The sequence below is a fragment of the Drosophila obscura genome, unplaced genomic scaffold (assembly GCF_018151105.1).
Source record: "Drosophila obscura isolate BZ-5 IFL unplaced genomic scaffold, ASM1815110v1 contig_1, whole genome shotgun sequence".
NCBI classification, from domain to species: domain Eukaryota; kingdom Metazoa; phylum Arthropoda; class Insecta; order Diptera; family Drosophilidae; genus Drosophila; species Drosophila obscura.
Window position 1 is genome coordinate 6,166,525 of NW_024542679.1, and position 17,688 is coordinate 6,184,212.

Below are 17,688 nucleotides of genomic sequence, written 5' to 3' on the forward strand. Positions count from 1 at the left end.
GCGTGGGCTGGAGTCTGAGAGTTAAAAGCAACAGCAACAGCAACCGGCGTGACAATGAACTTGCATTCAACAGACGTCACTCTGAAGAGAGAGTTCGACTCAAAAGTGGAGACATCAGACGCGCTTACGTAAGCATCTTCCCACTGCACCCAGCAGAGCAGAGCAGTGCAAACATTTGGGTCTCGTCTCTCTCGAACGCACTCGAGTGTGGCAGGTTCGTTGGCTGTAATCTAAAGACACACCACACACACACACACACATGTACAGTGCACACTCAACGGAGAGAAACCATTGAGATATATACAGACTCTGTTGCACACTCTGTCTGCGCGTTCACTGTACTGGCACTGGCCCGCAAAGTATGGCCAACAAATTGGCAGGCAAATGCCATTAATTTCCCATGCATTGGGCCATTATAAATTGATCAAATGCTCGAGTCGAGATACATATGTGTGGCAGGAACACATGAAGATGTCCCACCTGTTCGGAACCAGTTTCTTCTAACCGATCATATCACGTAGCGTAGCGGTATTCTGGCCAAGAAGTTGTATCCCCCCAGCCGCAAAATGTTGCTGCCACATTTAGCAGTGCGCCCGGAAGTATGCCGCACGGAATGTAGCGGGGAATTTGCTTACCTGCACGGAACACTTCGCCACAGCCATCGCAACGGGAGGCAAACTGGGAGTCGTAGCAATTGCCGCAGTAAATCTTATCGGCCTTGGCCCCAAACTGCTTGTCCACCAGAGAGAGATGGCACTTGAAGCAAAGGAAACAGGCCTCATGCCAGTGCTTGTCTTTGTACGACAGATCCTGTGGGTTGAGAGAACGAAAAGAGTGGCGCATTAATGGAATACAATTCATTGGTATAGAGTTTAATATCAAACATATTTAATTTCTTTAATTTTTCCCTATTTTTGGTCTGTTTTCTGATAGTCTCAAACGGGAAAAGATTTAAATAGATTCAGTTCGTTATACTCCAAAGTGTGCTCTATTTTCCACCATTTCCCCTATGAGTTATACAGTTTTACTCTCTCTGCTTCTATCTATATACTTTTCAAAGATTTTCCTGCCTCTGTCGATCTATTCTCATGCGCTAATTAATACAAATAATGTCTAGACCCATAAAAGAAACGTAAAACTCACATTAACACCCCCCCCTGCTGTACCGTTTTTCTACATTAAAAATCAATTCATTTTGTAAGCCAATTGTGTCTGGGCTATCTATGCATTTTGATAGGTTTTCCGGACTATTTTCAAACATTTATTGATTATTTTGGGGTTTTTATTGGCTGCAGTTGTTGCCTGTTTTATGTGGGCCTCAAGGGAATAATGTGCTATAAAATGTATTTATTGTTTTAATGTGTGTCTGTACACCCACTTTATGGGTGGAGTGCCTGTGCCTGTGCCACCACATATGGTTTTCATTCGAAAAACTCACCTTCGAGTCGATGCCAATGATCTTGTTGCACTCCTCGCACGTATTGGCGAACACATTCTCGTAGCACTTGATGCAGTACGGATGATCGTCCCGGATCACGTAACGCTGTCCGGTGAGGCTCTCATCGCACTGCCAGCAACAGAAATGGCCCGAATGCCAGTCCTTGTCCATGGCTTTTGTGTACTCGCCACTGAAAATTAACTGCAAAACGAAGACAGAGATTGGCAGAGATATTCATATAGAGAAATCACTTGGTATAACATTTAATTGGGAAGAAAATCACAGAAGGAAAAGTATTTATTGTGTTGTGCAGTGTAACTTTTGGTGTGTGTATTCTTTGTCGTTTATATTTGGTTTTTTGTATAGGGTGTGCGTATTTTTGTATATGTATATTTTGGAAACAGATAGACATTTGTGGATACCTTTTAGTAAACGGTCTGGCCGAGGAAAGTTGAGTAGTAACGTGTGTCGTTTTGTAAAAGTTCGATATGCGAGAGTACTTTTGGATAGTTTTTGTTTTTAGTTTTGATATTTTCTTTGTCTTTTTTTGGAATTTGAGTTTAATTTTGGAAATGTACGAGTAATATTGATTTGGAATGGGTTTTTCCATGTTTGTTTTGGGCATGATTAAAGACATATCCATCAAAACGGAACAAAACAGAAATATGGATGTGGAAAATGTGCGGAAAAACGGATACCAGAACTGGGAAAATGTTTCGGTTTCGGGTTTTGATGGGAATATTTCAGAATGCGCTGTCGGTTACGAACTGCTCACAAAACACGTCACCTACCCCCTTTCCTCGATGGTGGTATCCACCTCCACTTCGCTGATCTGGATCTCCGATTCGCGACGTTTCGATGACGTTGACTTCTTGACCTTTTTCGTTTTCTTCACTTCCGTTTGCACGGTTTGCATAATTTCCACGTCCGCCATCGCGCCTAGCCCTACCCTACCCCTCACTCCAATGACCGACTAAACTTTCTAAAATTATTGTCTATCAATGGCTTTGTGTGTGTGTGTGCGAGTGCGAACGTGTCTGTGCGTGTTTCTGTGCAGGAGCAAACGCGTTTCGATTGGATTTGTGGCTTCTTTTTCGGTGTCCAAGAACGTTTGAACTTTGCCGCCGAGATCCCGATCTCAACTGGCGCAGCGGTTTCCGAAAATGTTTTCGAAACAGTCTGAATATTGGCCCGCTGCCGGTGTCGCTGCCTCAGCCTCAGCCTCTGCTCGCTTTGTATCTAGTTTCGCAGCAGCCATGTGTAAAAATAAAATCTCGGAGAGCAGCACCAGCAGGCTAAAGAGAGAGATCACGTCACGTCACGTCTCTCTCTCTCTCTTTCCATAAGCTTGCATGCCGGAGAGAGAGAGCGAACGAACGAACGCATGCATGGGTGGATCGGGAGAGGAATCGGTTGGGTTGATGGATGGCGGCAGACAATGTGAATATTGCCAATAATTAACGGCATTATTGAATGTGCATGTAATATGCAATTTCTGGGATATTGCTTTCTTCAATTTTTGGCCAATTTGTTGGCCATATTTCACGCCTCCTCCTCTAAAGAGGAATTACGCTTCAGGTGCCAAAAGGTGGGGCGAGAGGGTGGTACACCTGCCTCGCACATCGTCCCTTTTCTAACCGCCCCCGCGCGTAACCATTTTAGAGATTTAATAGGATATAATTTAGACATTGCAGATACCTTTTACTATTATCTAAAGCAGAGTTCTTACAATTATCATTCAAACTGAGTGCATTACACAGGTTTTCCTCCGTACTCCCGGCTACATACAGTAACATAAATACAATATACCCCTTGTTCCTTCTTGCACTACTAATGGGTATTTAAATTTTTCCCCAAAGAAATTTCTGGTGGTGTTTTTAGTTCCATTTTCTTTCTGCCTGGCGCTTTGTGCACACGACACACAAGTAGCACCCGCAGACACACATTTACAGACAAACATAGAGAGACAGAGAGAGAGAGAGAGTAAGTCACAGAGAGAGGGAGGGGGAGGAGTAAAAAGGCGGCAGCCCTGCTAAATCCACACTGCACTACACACGACACGACACGATCCCCCATGTAGACGATCCATCCCCAATGGAGCATAAATTGGTATGGGTTCTGATCATTTCTGTTGTGGTTGAACCTCCTCTGAACCAACCCGAACGAACCGATAGATCTGTGGATTATATATGTATGTACGTAGGTACAAATATCTGACTCTTGGCCTGCACTTATCGCACCCGTGCGGTATTTTCGGACTCTGGCGTGGGCCATATACATAGATGTTTTAATTGATCTTCAGCCTTTCCGCATTTGCGTGGGTACATTATCGTAATAATATTAAAATACGGCAATGCTTTTTGGCATTCTTCTTCTGATCATCTGCTGCTCTTATACGTATAATTATTCCGGACGTATTACAGCATACAGACATCATTGAAATGCCAAAATGGGGGGATAAAATGTTTACTGAAACGGGCCAACAACAGGTGTGTTTTCGCGGATCGGAGGTGAGAAATAGTTGTACCAATAATGGGTTGGGTTGGGTTGGAAATGCAAAACAGGAGACTTTGAAACTTTGGGTGAAAATTCAAGGGTAAAATTATCAAAATAAATATCAATTGACGGGTGATATTCAAAAATACAAAATGTACTTGCCTAATGGCTTTTGTACCAACAATTGTATGAGCTAAATACTATTTATACTAGATGCTGTTATATCTACCTTTGTGTAAGATTTTCCTAAATTAAGTTCTAGTTTTCCTCCGAAAATTCCATCATTTCATTATTAAATCTTTACATTCTTAATATTCTTTCCCAAAAGCTTTGATTTAAAATCAATATATCAATCAGATATTTAAGTTTATCCAAACAAATCATATTTAGAAATTTAAAAATTATATTTTCGCACAAATTCAAAAATTTCCCAGCCAATTAATAAGCAATAATTATTCAAGAGCAAATACAAATTTCCATTTTCATTAGACAAATGGACGCGACACCTAAGGGCAGGCCGGACAAGTTGGGGAATGGGATTGGCAAGCGTTGGGCCACAAAGGCCAAGAAAATGTCAGTGTGACAGTTCAGTGGTAGCAAGCAATTAACAAGGTCTCCCCCTTTTGGCCGGACCGTTCTAGGTCGCTTTATCCCATAAACTAGAAGAAAAACAGCACAAATCAACTGAATATTAAACAAAATCAACGAAACACAAAATATTCTGGCAAATTAGCCGCAACGAAAAAAAGATATATAAAATATATACATATGTATGTATGTATAGTATACGTCGCTGTATGCATATTTTACAGTTTTACAGTTTGTTGAAATATCAAAATGTTGAATGTAAACTGAATCACTGCTGTGCTGGCATGGTGATTTATGGGCTTTATGCGAAAATAAAGATGTACCCAGTGACGTAGAGACACAGAAGTTAGAGGGGGGCTTCCATAATGGCAAGAATCCATTAAGTTAGAACATTGATGGTTGAAGACAACCAAGAAATATGAGATGTGCCAGGGGGGAGGAAATTATTGATGGATGCGGCATTTGGAAAGGTCTTAGGTAGTTTCAGAAACTGAAGGCTTATTTCAAGGAAAGAAAACTACCAGGGCATAATGCAGCAATCTCTGGATATCTAGAAGAGATAGCTGAATGTTCTACTAACTTGAGATCAGCCTGCTCCAATATATTCCCCCTCTTCAGAATACTTTCATACGCCCCTATAGAGCATATACCCACATGATGTTCATATAAATCTCACAAACATATACATACATACATGGATATATATATATACTTGGATCATAAAATAATGCATTGCATGTGTAGTATATTAGTCGTTGTTGCTATTTTCGCCACAGACATAAGCCACAGCCCCAAGAGGGCGGGGCGCTATGGATGGGGGAGAGGCGGCAGCGGCGGCGGCTGTGTGTGGTGTGTGTAATGCAATCTTTTCAGTTATAAATAAAATTGCAATTCGCGAATCTTTTGATAAAAATTCTGTTGCGTGTTTTGTGACTGGTGATGCGATGTGTGCTCCTCCGATGCTGATGATTGCCTGTTTCTCCGCCGTTTCTTCACTCCACAGCGCCTATGCTTCCCTCCTCGAATGCTCCTCTCCTCGACTGCTCTTCTGTTCATTACGATTATTTTGGCATTTTTCACGCGGGCGTTTAGGCGTTAATTGGGTCATAAATTCATATATGTGCAGACATATGTATGTATGTATGTATGTATGATTATATCCCGGACTCATGTGTGTGTATTTTCCAGCGTATTTTTATATTTTCTTTATTGGAGGAAAAGCTGCCCAGCCCAAGACACAGCTGATGCCAGAGGGGGGAGGTCTATAAGTTCAAGTTTAAGTTTGTCTACGATCCAACAGCCCCACCACCACAACAACAAAAACAACAAAAATTTGATGAGAATTTGGCACAGTTTTAATTTGTTTTTAAATTGGTTCTACAAAAATCAAATGAAAACATTTTTGCGTTTTGCCAATTTATTGAGAAATTCCAAAAATACATGCAGCCCAAAGATAAATTTCAAAATTAAAAATATACATATGTACATACATATATTTGCGAATGCAAAAAACAAATGTTTTGCAGCAAATATTTTTGGAAAAAGGTGTTTCATTTAACTGACACACAAAACGCATCAGCAGAGCCACAAAATCATATCCATTCGGTACAAAAATTTCAAGTGAAAATTTTTAGGAAAATTGTTTGACGCAAACATACATAAATATTCTCTATATATATATAATATATCCATGGAAAATATATATGTACATACATACATGTAGAACCGCTGGCTTTTAAGTGTGCCTCCGTAAGAAAAATGAATTCATGTCAAAGACACAAAACTATTGAATAAGACTTTTTGGCAGCATTTTTGGCAGTGGTACGGGTACTCGTATCCGTACGGATCCATTTGTTTTGTACACTTTGGATGCATTACGTAATGAGTTTTACAGAAATAAATCCCCAAACGGTGGAGCAGGAGATGGAAAAGTGTGGAAAAGTGTAGAACAAAGCCAAAGTGAGCGGCATAAACAAATCACACGAGTGACACACTTTCCTGTTCGGCCTGTCATAAATATTTTCAAAACGAGAATTTCCCCTTACCCACAACACGCGAATTGACAGTCGCCAAAATAATTTGTTATCTCCTTTGGCTGACTTTTGCTTAATTTGACTAAGGACGCGACACACAGAACTTGACAGCAGCATTTCGGCATTTCAACAAAAAGAAATAACCAATTGGAAATGCACGGGATATGCCTCATAAAAGTACTCGTATTCGTGTTGACATAAAAGCAAAAAAAATAAATTATCTCAATGAATGAAATACTTTTGAGGACAAAAAACACTGGATATGCATTTGTGGGATTAGCATACTTCTAGGCACACGAAGCAGCCTTTTTGTTGCCTTCTTTTAGGGAAAATTATTTTAGAAAAAATTTGTTGGTTGCAGTCTGTTTTGTTCAAACTCACGGAATATGTTGCCCCATGCGTGCAATCAACATTCCTTTTAACTTTTGTCGCTTTTGAAAGCTTCTTCTTGTTGGGTTTAGTTACCCTTATTAATAGTTTTAGGCTTAAGGAAAATTCTTTAGCTAAAATTTATCTAAACGAAGGAGAGACTAGGCCTTCATTTCGCATCACACTTTAAAATTTATAGTTAAAGATCTTCTTTAATTTAAATAATCGTGGGATTCAACTGATAATCTTATACCTAATTCGATGCTCTACACATATTCAGATATAAAGCCCTCCCACCTTTCCATCTGTCATTTAGTTACCCAAAAAACCCTGCATTAAACACTTAAATCTAAGGAATTAAATTCAAATATATATTCCCTCATACGTGACATGTTAAGAGTTTCTGCTGTGTTGGTTTTGGCTGTCTTTTGGTTTATGGTTTGCCAGACGTGAGCATTAAAAGTCGAGTAAATCTAAGTATATGGCCAACAATTTGCATTTCGGGATTTATGTGTGCTCCTCCCCATTTCATTGGGCCCGAACGGGCCTCATTGGTATGTCAAACGATGACATCATTCGTATGCGAATGCGCATTTCTGCGTAAAGGCAGGGCAGGGCAGGGGAAATGCCAAGTGGGCCACAAATATACAAATAAGAATGATATATAGTATATGTGGGATACGATGCAAAAATATATATGGGTAATTCTGAGACGATTCTCCCTCTCGCTGGTGCTCTGTTGAATGTCAGTGCACTTGGTGTTGTCCCATGGATGGATGACAACAGTCTGAGGGTCCCGTACCCGTGAATGATCTCAATGTTCGGGCATTTCGGAATTGGCACAAACCACAGATGCAACTCGTTGGGGATGCGATCGCTGATGGTGTATGGCGGGGGGGGCTCTATTTATAGGAAGAACACGAAATGCTTTTCTTTTATTCATTTGGCATTTATTTCTCGGCAATTAAAAAGACAGCAAAAAATCGTTAAGTACACTAACATCTATGATGAGTAGGTGTAGAGGCCTCTTTGTTTTTGGGGGAGTGGGTATAGACGGGGGTCTGTTTAAAGTTCGTTAGTATAATACATAGTTTATACAATATATAGATAGATAAATGGGATCTCTGATCCCATGGGTCGGGCATTGGTTTACCCTTCAGTCAGAGGATGCGGATGCTGGATGCTGGGAGGATCTATGGATCTATGGCTTGGACGTGGGCTCGTTTGTGTGTGTTCGGGCTCGGATTCGTGGCTATGAACATGTCTATAAGAAATAGATTAAAAAAAACAAACAAAAACAAATGAGTGACAGCGCAAAAGATGCAGCCAGAGGAGTCATCAAACCAAAAGCAAGAGCGCGAAAGCAACAGCTAGAAGAGCGGATAAAAGTTGGCATCTTTCAGTATGTCAAAGGTGTCCACAACGGAGCGGGCGGGCACCACAGCAACAGAGGCCGCTGCAGCTGCAGCAGCGGAGGCGGAGGCGGAGGTGGTGGATGGGGTTGCTTCCTCGATGGATGAGGCCGGGGTCACGCACACACTCTGACCCGCACTCACGCTGGACAGCAGATTCTGCTGCGTGGATTCGGGCGTCAGGTTCGAGGATACCGAAACGGGCGCAATCTCCGCCAGAGCAGCGACCAAAGCTTCATCCATCTGATCCATTTCTGGGGCTTGCAGTGGCGCCTCCTCTCTGGTCTCCTTGGCCTTCTTTCGCTTCTTGGTTTTCTTTTTGGGCTGATCTTCGTCCAGCCTCGTTTCCGGTGCCTCGAACTCTGCAATGCCCTCCAATGATTCGCCCACAAAGGCCAGGCTGCTTCTGGGCGAGAAGAGCGCCCCTCCACCTCCACCACCACCTCCTGCGTCCTCGTTGGTGAGGCTGCTCTTGGAGTTGCGTCGCGAGCGGGACTTCCGTTTGGGCGTGAGCTCCGCGGCGGCTGCCTCCTGCTGATCCTCCTGCCGACGGCTGGCGTACATCTGCGTATCCGAATCGTTGTCCTCGCGCAGCTCCTCCTCCGTTTTGGAGCCCTTGCGCACCTTCTTCTTGCTCTTCTTCTTTTTGGGCTTCTCGCTGGGTGGCTCGCTGGCCTCCATGGGTGGTGGCAGCTCCTCGTTGGGTGCTGCTTCTGCTGCTGCTGCTTCACCCTCTGCTGGGAGGGTACTCTCTTCGGGTACATCGGTGAGCAGCTCCCGCATGGGACTGCGACTGAAGAGGGTGATGCTCTCGCCGCCAAGGCTCATGCGACGCAGATCGCTCATTTCCCCATTGGTTTGCTCATTTTCCTGGTACTGGAGGGGTTCCTCATTCCGATTGTAATCCTCTAGATCCATCTGCTGCTCCTCTTCATACCGATCCCGTTCTTCCTGCTCTTCTTCTTCTTCGTCTTCTTCGGTTCTCTGCCTCATATCTCCCCCCTCATTCCCATCTTCATTTCCCGCCTCATCCAATCGGAAATTCTTTCTCCAATTGTACTCCCTCTTCGGTTTGTAGTTCAGATCCACTTCGATGTCATCCTCCAGCTCCACGCCCGCCTGCAGCTGCGGATTGTAGCCATACCGGGTGCGCAGTCGCGTGGATTGTCTGGCGGCCACTTGGGCATCCCCCAGGTAGCGCATTTCCGTGTCCCTCCGCTCGCTCTCCACCAGACCCAGACCCAGACCTAGACCCAGGGCAATGTCCACATCTGTGTTGCGATTCCTGGAGCTGGATCTCTCCAGCTCTCGGGTCTTGGCCCACAGGGCGTAGCGTTCGCTCTCCGAACTGGACTTCTCCTTGTCCGAGGACTCGCTGTGGTCCGAGGGCAGCTGCTCCTGCACTATGGTCTCGTATTCGCGCAGGATGCCCGACTGCTTCCGGTTCTTGATGGCATCGTTGTAGATCTGCTCGATGAAGGAGTCGGGATCGGAGTAGGGCGTGGCGCCACCCACGGCGCCATCATCCACGCCATAGTCGAGGAAATCGTCCGCATCATCCACCTCCTCCCAGTCCTGGGCGCCGCGATTTGCATAGCGATCGACATTCCGTTCCGCCTCCTCGCACTCGGAGGTGTCGTGATGCGACTCGTCCGTCGGTTGGGTGCGCTCGTTGTTGTCCGAGATGCCCTCATCGAACTCGTACTCAAACTCGTCCTCGTCGTCAATCTCCACCACCGTCTGGCGCTCATCGTCGCTGTCATTGGTGCTGCTGCGCTCCAAATCTAAATCCAAATCAAAATCAAAATCCTGCTCCTGCTGCTGCTGCTGCTGCTGCTGCTCGCCGGCAATGTCGTAGCTGTAGATGGCATTGGTGGCATCGAAAGCGGCCGCCTCGGCCTCTGCGGCGAGCACGGCGCGTGCCCACGAGTCCTGATCGACGACACTCTCCTTGGAGCACTCATATTCGTCCCGCTCCTGCGAGTAATAGTCCTCCTTCAGCCAGGTGCGGGTGCCCGTCATGGTGCGCACTTCAATCTGCGAGATGTACACGTACTCATCGCTGGGATAATCCTCCACGGGCTGCTCCTGGGCCAGCGAGTAGCGTCGGAAGTGATGGTACTCCTCTGGCTCCAGGTGCTCTCCGTACGGATCGCTCTGCTTAAGGATGGCCGAATCGGAGGCACGCCGCTCGCTGTCCAGGAAATCGGCGTTCAGATGCCGCGAAAAGTTCTCGAAATTCACGCTGGATGCAGCCAACTTGTCCAGCAGCTGATCCTGCAGCTCACGCTTGGCCACCTCCTCGTCAATGTCCCTCAGCAGCGCCACCTCCTCGCCGCGCAGTGGGGATCGGCTCTGGCTGCGCGAACGCTGAAATTCCGCCGTGCGATGACGCAGATCGTCCAGCTGGGTGGCGGACATATCCTGCGACATTTCACCCACGTAGGTGGAGCGCCTGAAGCCGCTGCTTAGCGACTCGTCCTGCATGCGCTGCGTGTCCTTCAGCTCCTCGGCAAAGGTCTTGGGCTTGGCCCCCAGACGATTCTCCGTGAGCGAATCGAGGATGGCTGCCTGCAGCTCGCGCTGCGCCGCCTTATCCTCCAGTTGGTCCAGGGACTCGCCCACGTAGGTGGATCGCTTGAAGCCGCTGGCCACCAGCTCATCTTGCAGCTCCCTGGCCACCTCGGACACGGTTCGCTCCACAGCTGGCTCCCCTCTGGTCATCTGCTCCACTCGCTGGCGCTCGGATCCCGTGGGACTGAGCACACGCAGCTCAGTCTCCTCGCTGGCATGCTGCAGCTGCTGCAGTGCCTCCAGATCCAGTTCTCGCTGCTTGGCACTCGACGCCAGGACACTCTCCAGCTCCTCGCTGTTCTTGCGGAGTGTCCGCTGCTCGGATCCCTCCAGATTGAGCATCCGATGGAAGTCATTCCCCTTCTGCTCTGGCGGTGTCAGCGAACGGGAACGTGAGGGCGAAAGCGAACGCATATCCCTGCTCTCCGAGGCATGAGCTCCTGCCGCCTCCTCCTGGACAAACTCGTAGACATATTCCACGGTCAAACGGGGCTCTGGCGTGTTGGCCCGCTCCTGCAGCTGCTCGAAGAACATGTCATTCTGGGCAATCAGCTTGTCGCGACGCCGCTCCAGACTGTGCTCCAGATTGGCGGCACTCGGCAGCGGCGTTCGGGAACGCGACCTGGAACGGGAGTGCGAACGCACGCGATTCAGGCGCAGCTGCTCGAACAGTCTGGCCATGCTATCGGGTGTGTCCTCCTCGACTGCCTCCACTTCAACCTGCCGCTCCTCCGGCGGCGCTTCAATCTCGATGGACACACACGGTATGGGCAGGCTGGCAGCCACAGCGGTTGCCTCCTGTTCCTCCTGCTCGTGGAGCTTCTCAAAGATCTCGTCGTTGTGCTGGATGCGCCTCTGGCGACGGCTCTCCAGGCTCTTGGCTATGTTGTCCGCCGTGGGCAGGGGCGAACGGGAACGCGAGCGCGAGCGAGAGCGCGAATTGCGCTCCGCCCTGAGCGTTTCCACAAACAGACGCCTCTCCTCCAGTGTCGCCTGCTCCTCCTCCTCCATGGGCTCATCCATGGCCATGTCGTTGATTTCGATGACGGGCTGGGGCAGCTGCAGCGGCGGCGTTACACTTCCATTGGCCTCCGTTTCCATGGGGCTGTTGCGTCCACCACTGCCACTGCCACTGCCACTGCCGCTGCTGCCACTGGAGTTGGACAGTCGTTCCATGATCTCGTCGTTGTGTTTGATCAGGCGCTGCCTGCGCTGGCTGATGCTGCGCTCCAGATTCTCGCTGGTCGGCAGCGGGGAGCGGGAGCGTGAATGCCTCCTGGGATCAGAGGAGGCTCTCTCCTCGCGGAGCGTGTTCTCTGTGGTGGCTGCCTCTGCCGGGGCATACACCATGGCCACTGGAGCACTCCCATTGCCCGCATCGTCTGCCACATTCTGCAGCTTCAGCTGCTCTGCCAGAGGCGCGCCAGGGCTCTCTTCATTTCCGTTCATTGTGGTCGCCAGCAGCTGCAGCACCAGCTCGCAATTTAGTTCGCCCGCCGCCAGGCCCGTGCTCGGTGTCGTCGTACACCTCCAGTGACTTCTCCATCTCCGCATCCATGCGATTGGCCACATTCTTGGGCTGTGGCGAGGGATTGCGTGAGCTGGAGGGCGAACGCGAGGGATTCACGGAGGCCTGGAAGTCGTAAAAGTCGCTGAGGCCCTCCATCATCAGGCCGTACTGATCGCGCCAGGGCGCCGTGTCCGGCTGCTGGACACTGATGCTCGGTGTCTGCGGCTGTTCCGGATGTTCCGGCTGTGTGGCGGACCAGCGCTCCGCGTAGTGATCCATTTCGTCGATGCGTGGACTGCGTCGCAGGCCGGGTGATCCGCCACCGCCTTTGGACTGCTCCTCCGTTGCGGGAGAGGTTCGCAGCTGGGGTAAGGGGGTAGAGAGCGGAAATCGGAAGCGGAAAGCGGAAGCGGAAGCGGAACATAGGCGAAAGCGTAGGCGGGATATGAAAAGCAGAGAGGGAAAAGCAGTTAAAGCGGAGAGCAAAGCAGAAAGCAGTGGGCGGGGATTGGACTTGGACTTGGGCATGGGTTTGGGGACCTCTGTTTGGCTTGACCTCTGACCTACGCACTTACATTCGATTTGTTGTCGCTGCTGGCGCTGGTCTCCGCCGCTTTGGGGCTGGTATCATCCTGCCGTAAAAGGGAGACAGAGAGAGAGAGATAGAAAGAGGATCTGCCACAGATATGTTGTTGTTGCAGCCACTTACCGGCTGCTCCTTGGCGCCTACTTTCTGCTGTTGCAGCAGTGTGGTGGCTGCCTCCTCATTCTGCGCCTCCGTTGCATCCTCGAAGGATGAGGATTTGGGCTCGTTCTTCGACAGCTCCAAATCGTTGTCCTCCTCATCGATGGATAGCGCCTTCTCCCGCTTCCAGAACTCCGTGTCCTTGTAGTGCTCGGGCACCACCTCGCCCCACGGATTGGTGCTCTCCTCGCCGAGCATCTCCAGGGAGACGCCACTCGCCTCGCCCTCCGCCTCCGACGGCGGCATCATGTCCTTGGCCGGACTGCGCTTGTGCCGCCTGTGGTGGGACTTGACCCGCAGCGTCGGCTCGCTGCTGTACTTGATGGGATTGTAGTCCTCGTGGTCGCCGTGGCGCAGCTCCTCCTCCTCCAGCGAGGTGAACATCTTCAGCTCCTCGTCGCGGGAGGCGCGTGAGTCACGAGACGAATTGGAGCTGCCGCTGGAGCGGCGCTTCTTGAAGGCGCGCCTCCTGCCGGATCCGTCCTCACGCACCAGCGGGCGACTCTTGATGCCGTCCAGGGAGCGCAGATAGTCCTCCGTGTACTGCACATCGGGTGGTGTCTGATCCTCGCCCTCGGGCTCCGGACGCTCTTCCTCAGTGCGCAGCAGATCCTCCGATGGCTGTGTGCTGAAGGACGACTGCTGGCTGGAAGCGGGCTCCAAGGAGGAGCCCTCGTCGGATACGCCCGGAAACGCGAGGCGACCCTTCGACTGGCCGTACTGCGTCTTCACCTTCTGCACCATCATGGGCTGCTCTTGTGCCTCCGGCTCCCGGAATCTGGGCGGCAGTATCTTCCTCAGGCAGGGCGCCTCCTCGACTGGCACGGCGCCCGCATACTCGGAATCCTCCTCTCTGCTGTTGGCCGCCTGCAGCTGGCGCTGCTGCAGCATCACCATCTCCTCCTCGGCCTCCAGGAAGAGCCGTGCATTCTCCTCGATCATCTTCTGTTTGCTCTCGGGATCCACGCGGCCGGAGAGCAGGCGACGCGACTCGACTTCCAGCGCCTCCTCCTCCAGTTCGCTCTCCGTGGCGCTCATCTGGCGAGCCCGCTCTGCCGCCAAAAGGCGTTCCACAATCTCCGCATCCCTTTGTTCCGTCTCGGCTTCGGCTTCGGCTAGCTCTCGCCGGCGTTCGGCTTCAAGCAGCCTTTCATCGTTCTCTTGGCGCTCACGTTGTTCTTCAGCTGCCTGGATCCTTCTCTCGTTCGCTTCGCGCTCTCTTTCGGCTTCGATCAGCTTCCGTTCGTTCTCTTCGATCAGCTTCCGTTCGTTCTCTTCGCGCTGCTTTTGTTCCTGCTCTTCGCGCTGTCGCTGCTCTGCCTCTCTTTGCTTTTCGGCCTCAATTAGCTTTCGCTCATTCTCTTCGCGCTGCTTTCGCTCCTCTCTCTGCTGCTCGATCATCTGCTCGTCCGCCTCCTTGGCCCGCCTCCGATCCTCTGCCAGGCGGGCCTCCGCCTCCGCCAGCTGTCGTCGCGTCTCCTCCTCAATGCGCCGCTGTCGCTCCAGCTCTGCTGCCAGCGCCTCTCTCTTCTCCCCTGCGGGATCCACACGCAAGCCCTTGGTGTCGTAGAGGACCCCGTCCTGCATGGCCTTGGTGCCGGCGCGCGCCTCCCGCTCGGCCGCCTCGGCTATGTCCTTTTCCAGGCGCTCGCGCAGTCGCGGTAGCTCGTCGTTGTCCGCTGCCGCATCTGTGGTCGTGTAGGCGGGATGCTGGAAGGTGCAGTGGTACAGATGCCGCACCACAAACGCACACTCCAGCGCACCCAGGTAGCCGATCAGCAGCGAGAAGATCAGCTCCCCGATGCCGGTCAGCGCCTCATCCGATGGCATTTCTCTTGCGTAAGAATCGGGAATCGGAAATCGAAATCGGAAGCAGTATCTGAAATCCGTATCGCCTGCCTGCCGCACAGATTGGCAATGCAATGCTCGGGGTATTCCGTTTGGTGCGGCGCGCGTATTATATAAAATATTCACCACGCACTCGCACTCAATCGACAGACACTCGACAGACACTCACCACTCGCACTCGCACTCGGATTTGGATTCGGATTCGCGGGGCACGGCACTCACGTTAATGGCCAACTGATTAGGTAATTCGCCAAAATATTTCTTTCAATTTTTACTTCAACGCAAATTCAAAACATTCAAACGATCTATAAATTAGTGAAAAATTCTAAGCGAAGATCGAAAAACGTTGCGAGCAGGATGAGACGTTTTTGGTGATTGGGGGGCGACTACCAGCGCGGGGCAGCCACATATGGTTGCACGGCCTGGCTCTTGTTTTCCGTTAATCGATCGTCTTGCAACTGATTAGTGCCCCAGCAGCGGCAACCGGCCAAGGGCCCCCTCAAAGAGGCAGAGAGAGAGAGAGAGCGTGTATGAATCACAAAGAGCGCAACAAGAACCAATTGGCCATAAAGAAATAGCCACCAAATGGCGCTAATTGACGCGGCTAAAAGCAGCGAGAAAGAGAGCTAAGAGAGCTTCATTCGAGTGAGAGAGAGTGGGACAGAGAGTGACAAGAGGCAGCGGCTAGCTGGCAAATGAGCTTTTGACAGGTGATGGACACCAATGGATGCACTGCCTCTGAGCCTCTCGGTCTCTGGTACTCTGGGACTGGGACTCGGTCTCGGTCGCGGGTTCTAGCTTTGGCCCTGGCGCTGTGTCAAATGCCAAAGCAATTGCCATCGGCAATCGGCAAAAAGCGAATTTTCTAATCAGTTTTCGGGGTCTATTTATGTTTCTATTTCTTTGTGTGTTTTCAAATTAAAAAAAAAAAAACACACACTGCATACTCTCCCACCGTGTTTGCTTTGCTCGCATTTTTCTTTGAGCATACAGTGGGCGACATAGATATGAAACAGGACTAGGACATGGCAGAGGAGCAATTGCAAAGATAAGATAAGAGAATCTTCTTAGATCTACGGCTAGTCGATGTCTTCTCTTTATAAAATCCTTTTTCTTCCTTTCTAAATTCCTTTTTCTTCCTTTCTAAATTCCTTTTTCTTCCTTTCAAAATTCCTGTTTCTTCCTTTTCAATTTAAAATATAAATCCCCAAGCAGACGGCACGCCTTTATGCCCTTCCTGCCCTTTACACATGCCACTCACTGTATTTATGCTTTGCAAATTTGTCTCTCATTTTGGCGTGGCCAATGCCTGAAGATTGGGGGCCTGGGAACTGGGGCCAGGGTCGCCAACGGCAGCAACGACAGCCCAAAAAAATGAATGTCATAAATTGCATCTTCTGGCACTGACACTAACATTGGGGAGCTGCAGCTTCTCTCCCTGGGTGGATCTCTCTCTCTCTCTCTCTCTCTCTGTCTGTCTGGGTCTGGATTTGGGTCTCCTCTCCTCTGGTACGAGCTCTCACTCCCTCTCTCTCTCTCTTTATATGTTTTCTATGTGGCATGCTGCAGCAGCATCATCATCATCAACAACAATAGCCCTCCCCGCCAGTAATTATATTTAATTTGTGCATAATTGTGCACTTGTCCCACATTTTGGCATCTAGACTATTTTTATGTGTGCGTGCCTTTTGTTTATTTTCAAAAATAAGTTTTCTTCATTCGTTAAATGTGCCAAAAATACATAAATAAATGTATCTAGGATACATGGTATTTCGTATCTTTTCTGTATGGGTCTCTGGGAATGGCTGTTTGTTGATTTATTTATTTATTTTTGGTTTTTATTTTTTTTTTGCATTGAAAGTGAAAGTTTTTTCATTTGTGAGAGGAAAACAAATATCAAACGAATTGATTAGCGGCATATGCGAAATATTTCACAGAATAATCGCTCAAAAATACACATATGTACACACGTGTACATATGTATATTCATCAAATGAGTTTTTCTTTTGTGTTGTTTTTTGTAGCAACAAAATTTTGGGAGGAATATGATAATTGAAAAATAATTGGAAAATTTATTGTGCGAATTTGAATACAGAATGGGAAATGCGTGGGGAATTGCTTGCTTAATTAGGGTGGGGAAAAGCTGTAGAACAATTTGAATATTTTAACCCCGGGGGGAAGGGCGACTGCCACGAAGCACCCCCCGAACCCTTTAACTTTCCACAAATTCCAATCAGAGAACCAATCACTAACAACAGATTAATATTATTTAATTTGGAAATATTGAAAAAAAAAATTTGTTAACTGAAGTTCCCGTTTCCATATATTTTTCCTTTGATTTCTGCAAAATTTCATCCCATAATCCAATAGAATTCCATAGAAACATCCTTAAACTCGCTAATCACATATAAATTTCTATAATTACAGTCGGAAATTGGCTCAATCGCAACCCAATTAGCTTCTGTTGATCGATTTGCAAATTTGTCTTTAATGCCACACCAATCGTTAGGTCCATCAAATCGAAGGGCAGTAAATAGCAAAGTATTTCTTAGATTTGTGCCATTCGCAGAGTCAATTCCTATGTAATTTCCGCCTTACCCACAAAAAGAACTTCCGCTCTGCGCGACGCAACAGCCACAGTGCTGCCAATGAACTGTTGGCCGTCGCTGTCTTTG

The 17,688-nt window shown here is 48.6% G+C and overlaps 2 protein-coding genes across 4 annotated transcripts in view; both read right to left on the reverse strand.

Annotated features, from left to right (window-relative positions):
* LOC111067477 (four and a half LIM domains protein 2) overlaps positions 1-17,688 on the reverse strand; it is a 60,130-nt gene that overhangs the window by 8,112 nt on the left and 34,330 nt on the right. For 2 of the 3 annotated variants that reach the window (XM_022356549.2, XM_022356551.2), the window contains 2 exons: positions 1,439-1,639; positions 636-810 (listed from right to left, as the gene is read on the reverse strand). In XM_022356549.2, coding sequence (XP_022212241.1) covers positions 636-810; positions 1,439-1,639 — 376 coding nt within the window. Of the gene's footprint in view, positions 1-635; positions 811-1,438; positions 1,640-2,229; positions 2,523-17,688 lie in introns of those variants that run through there. The other variant, XM_022356552.2, reaches the window with a different exon arrangement.
* On the reverse strand, positions 8,039-15,476 carry LOC121403756 (trichohyalin-like). Its single transcript, XM_022356545.2, is given in 4 exon segments — positions 8,039-12,416; positions 12,418-12,783; positions 12,996-13,052; positions 13,130-15,476. Coding segments are annotated over 4 exon segments (6,411 nt in total). The 5' UTR covers positions 14,996-15,476; the 3' UTR covers positions 8,039-8,294.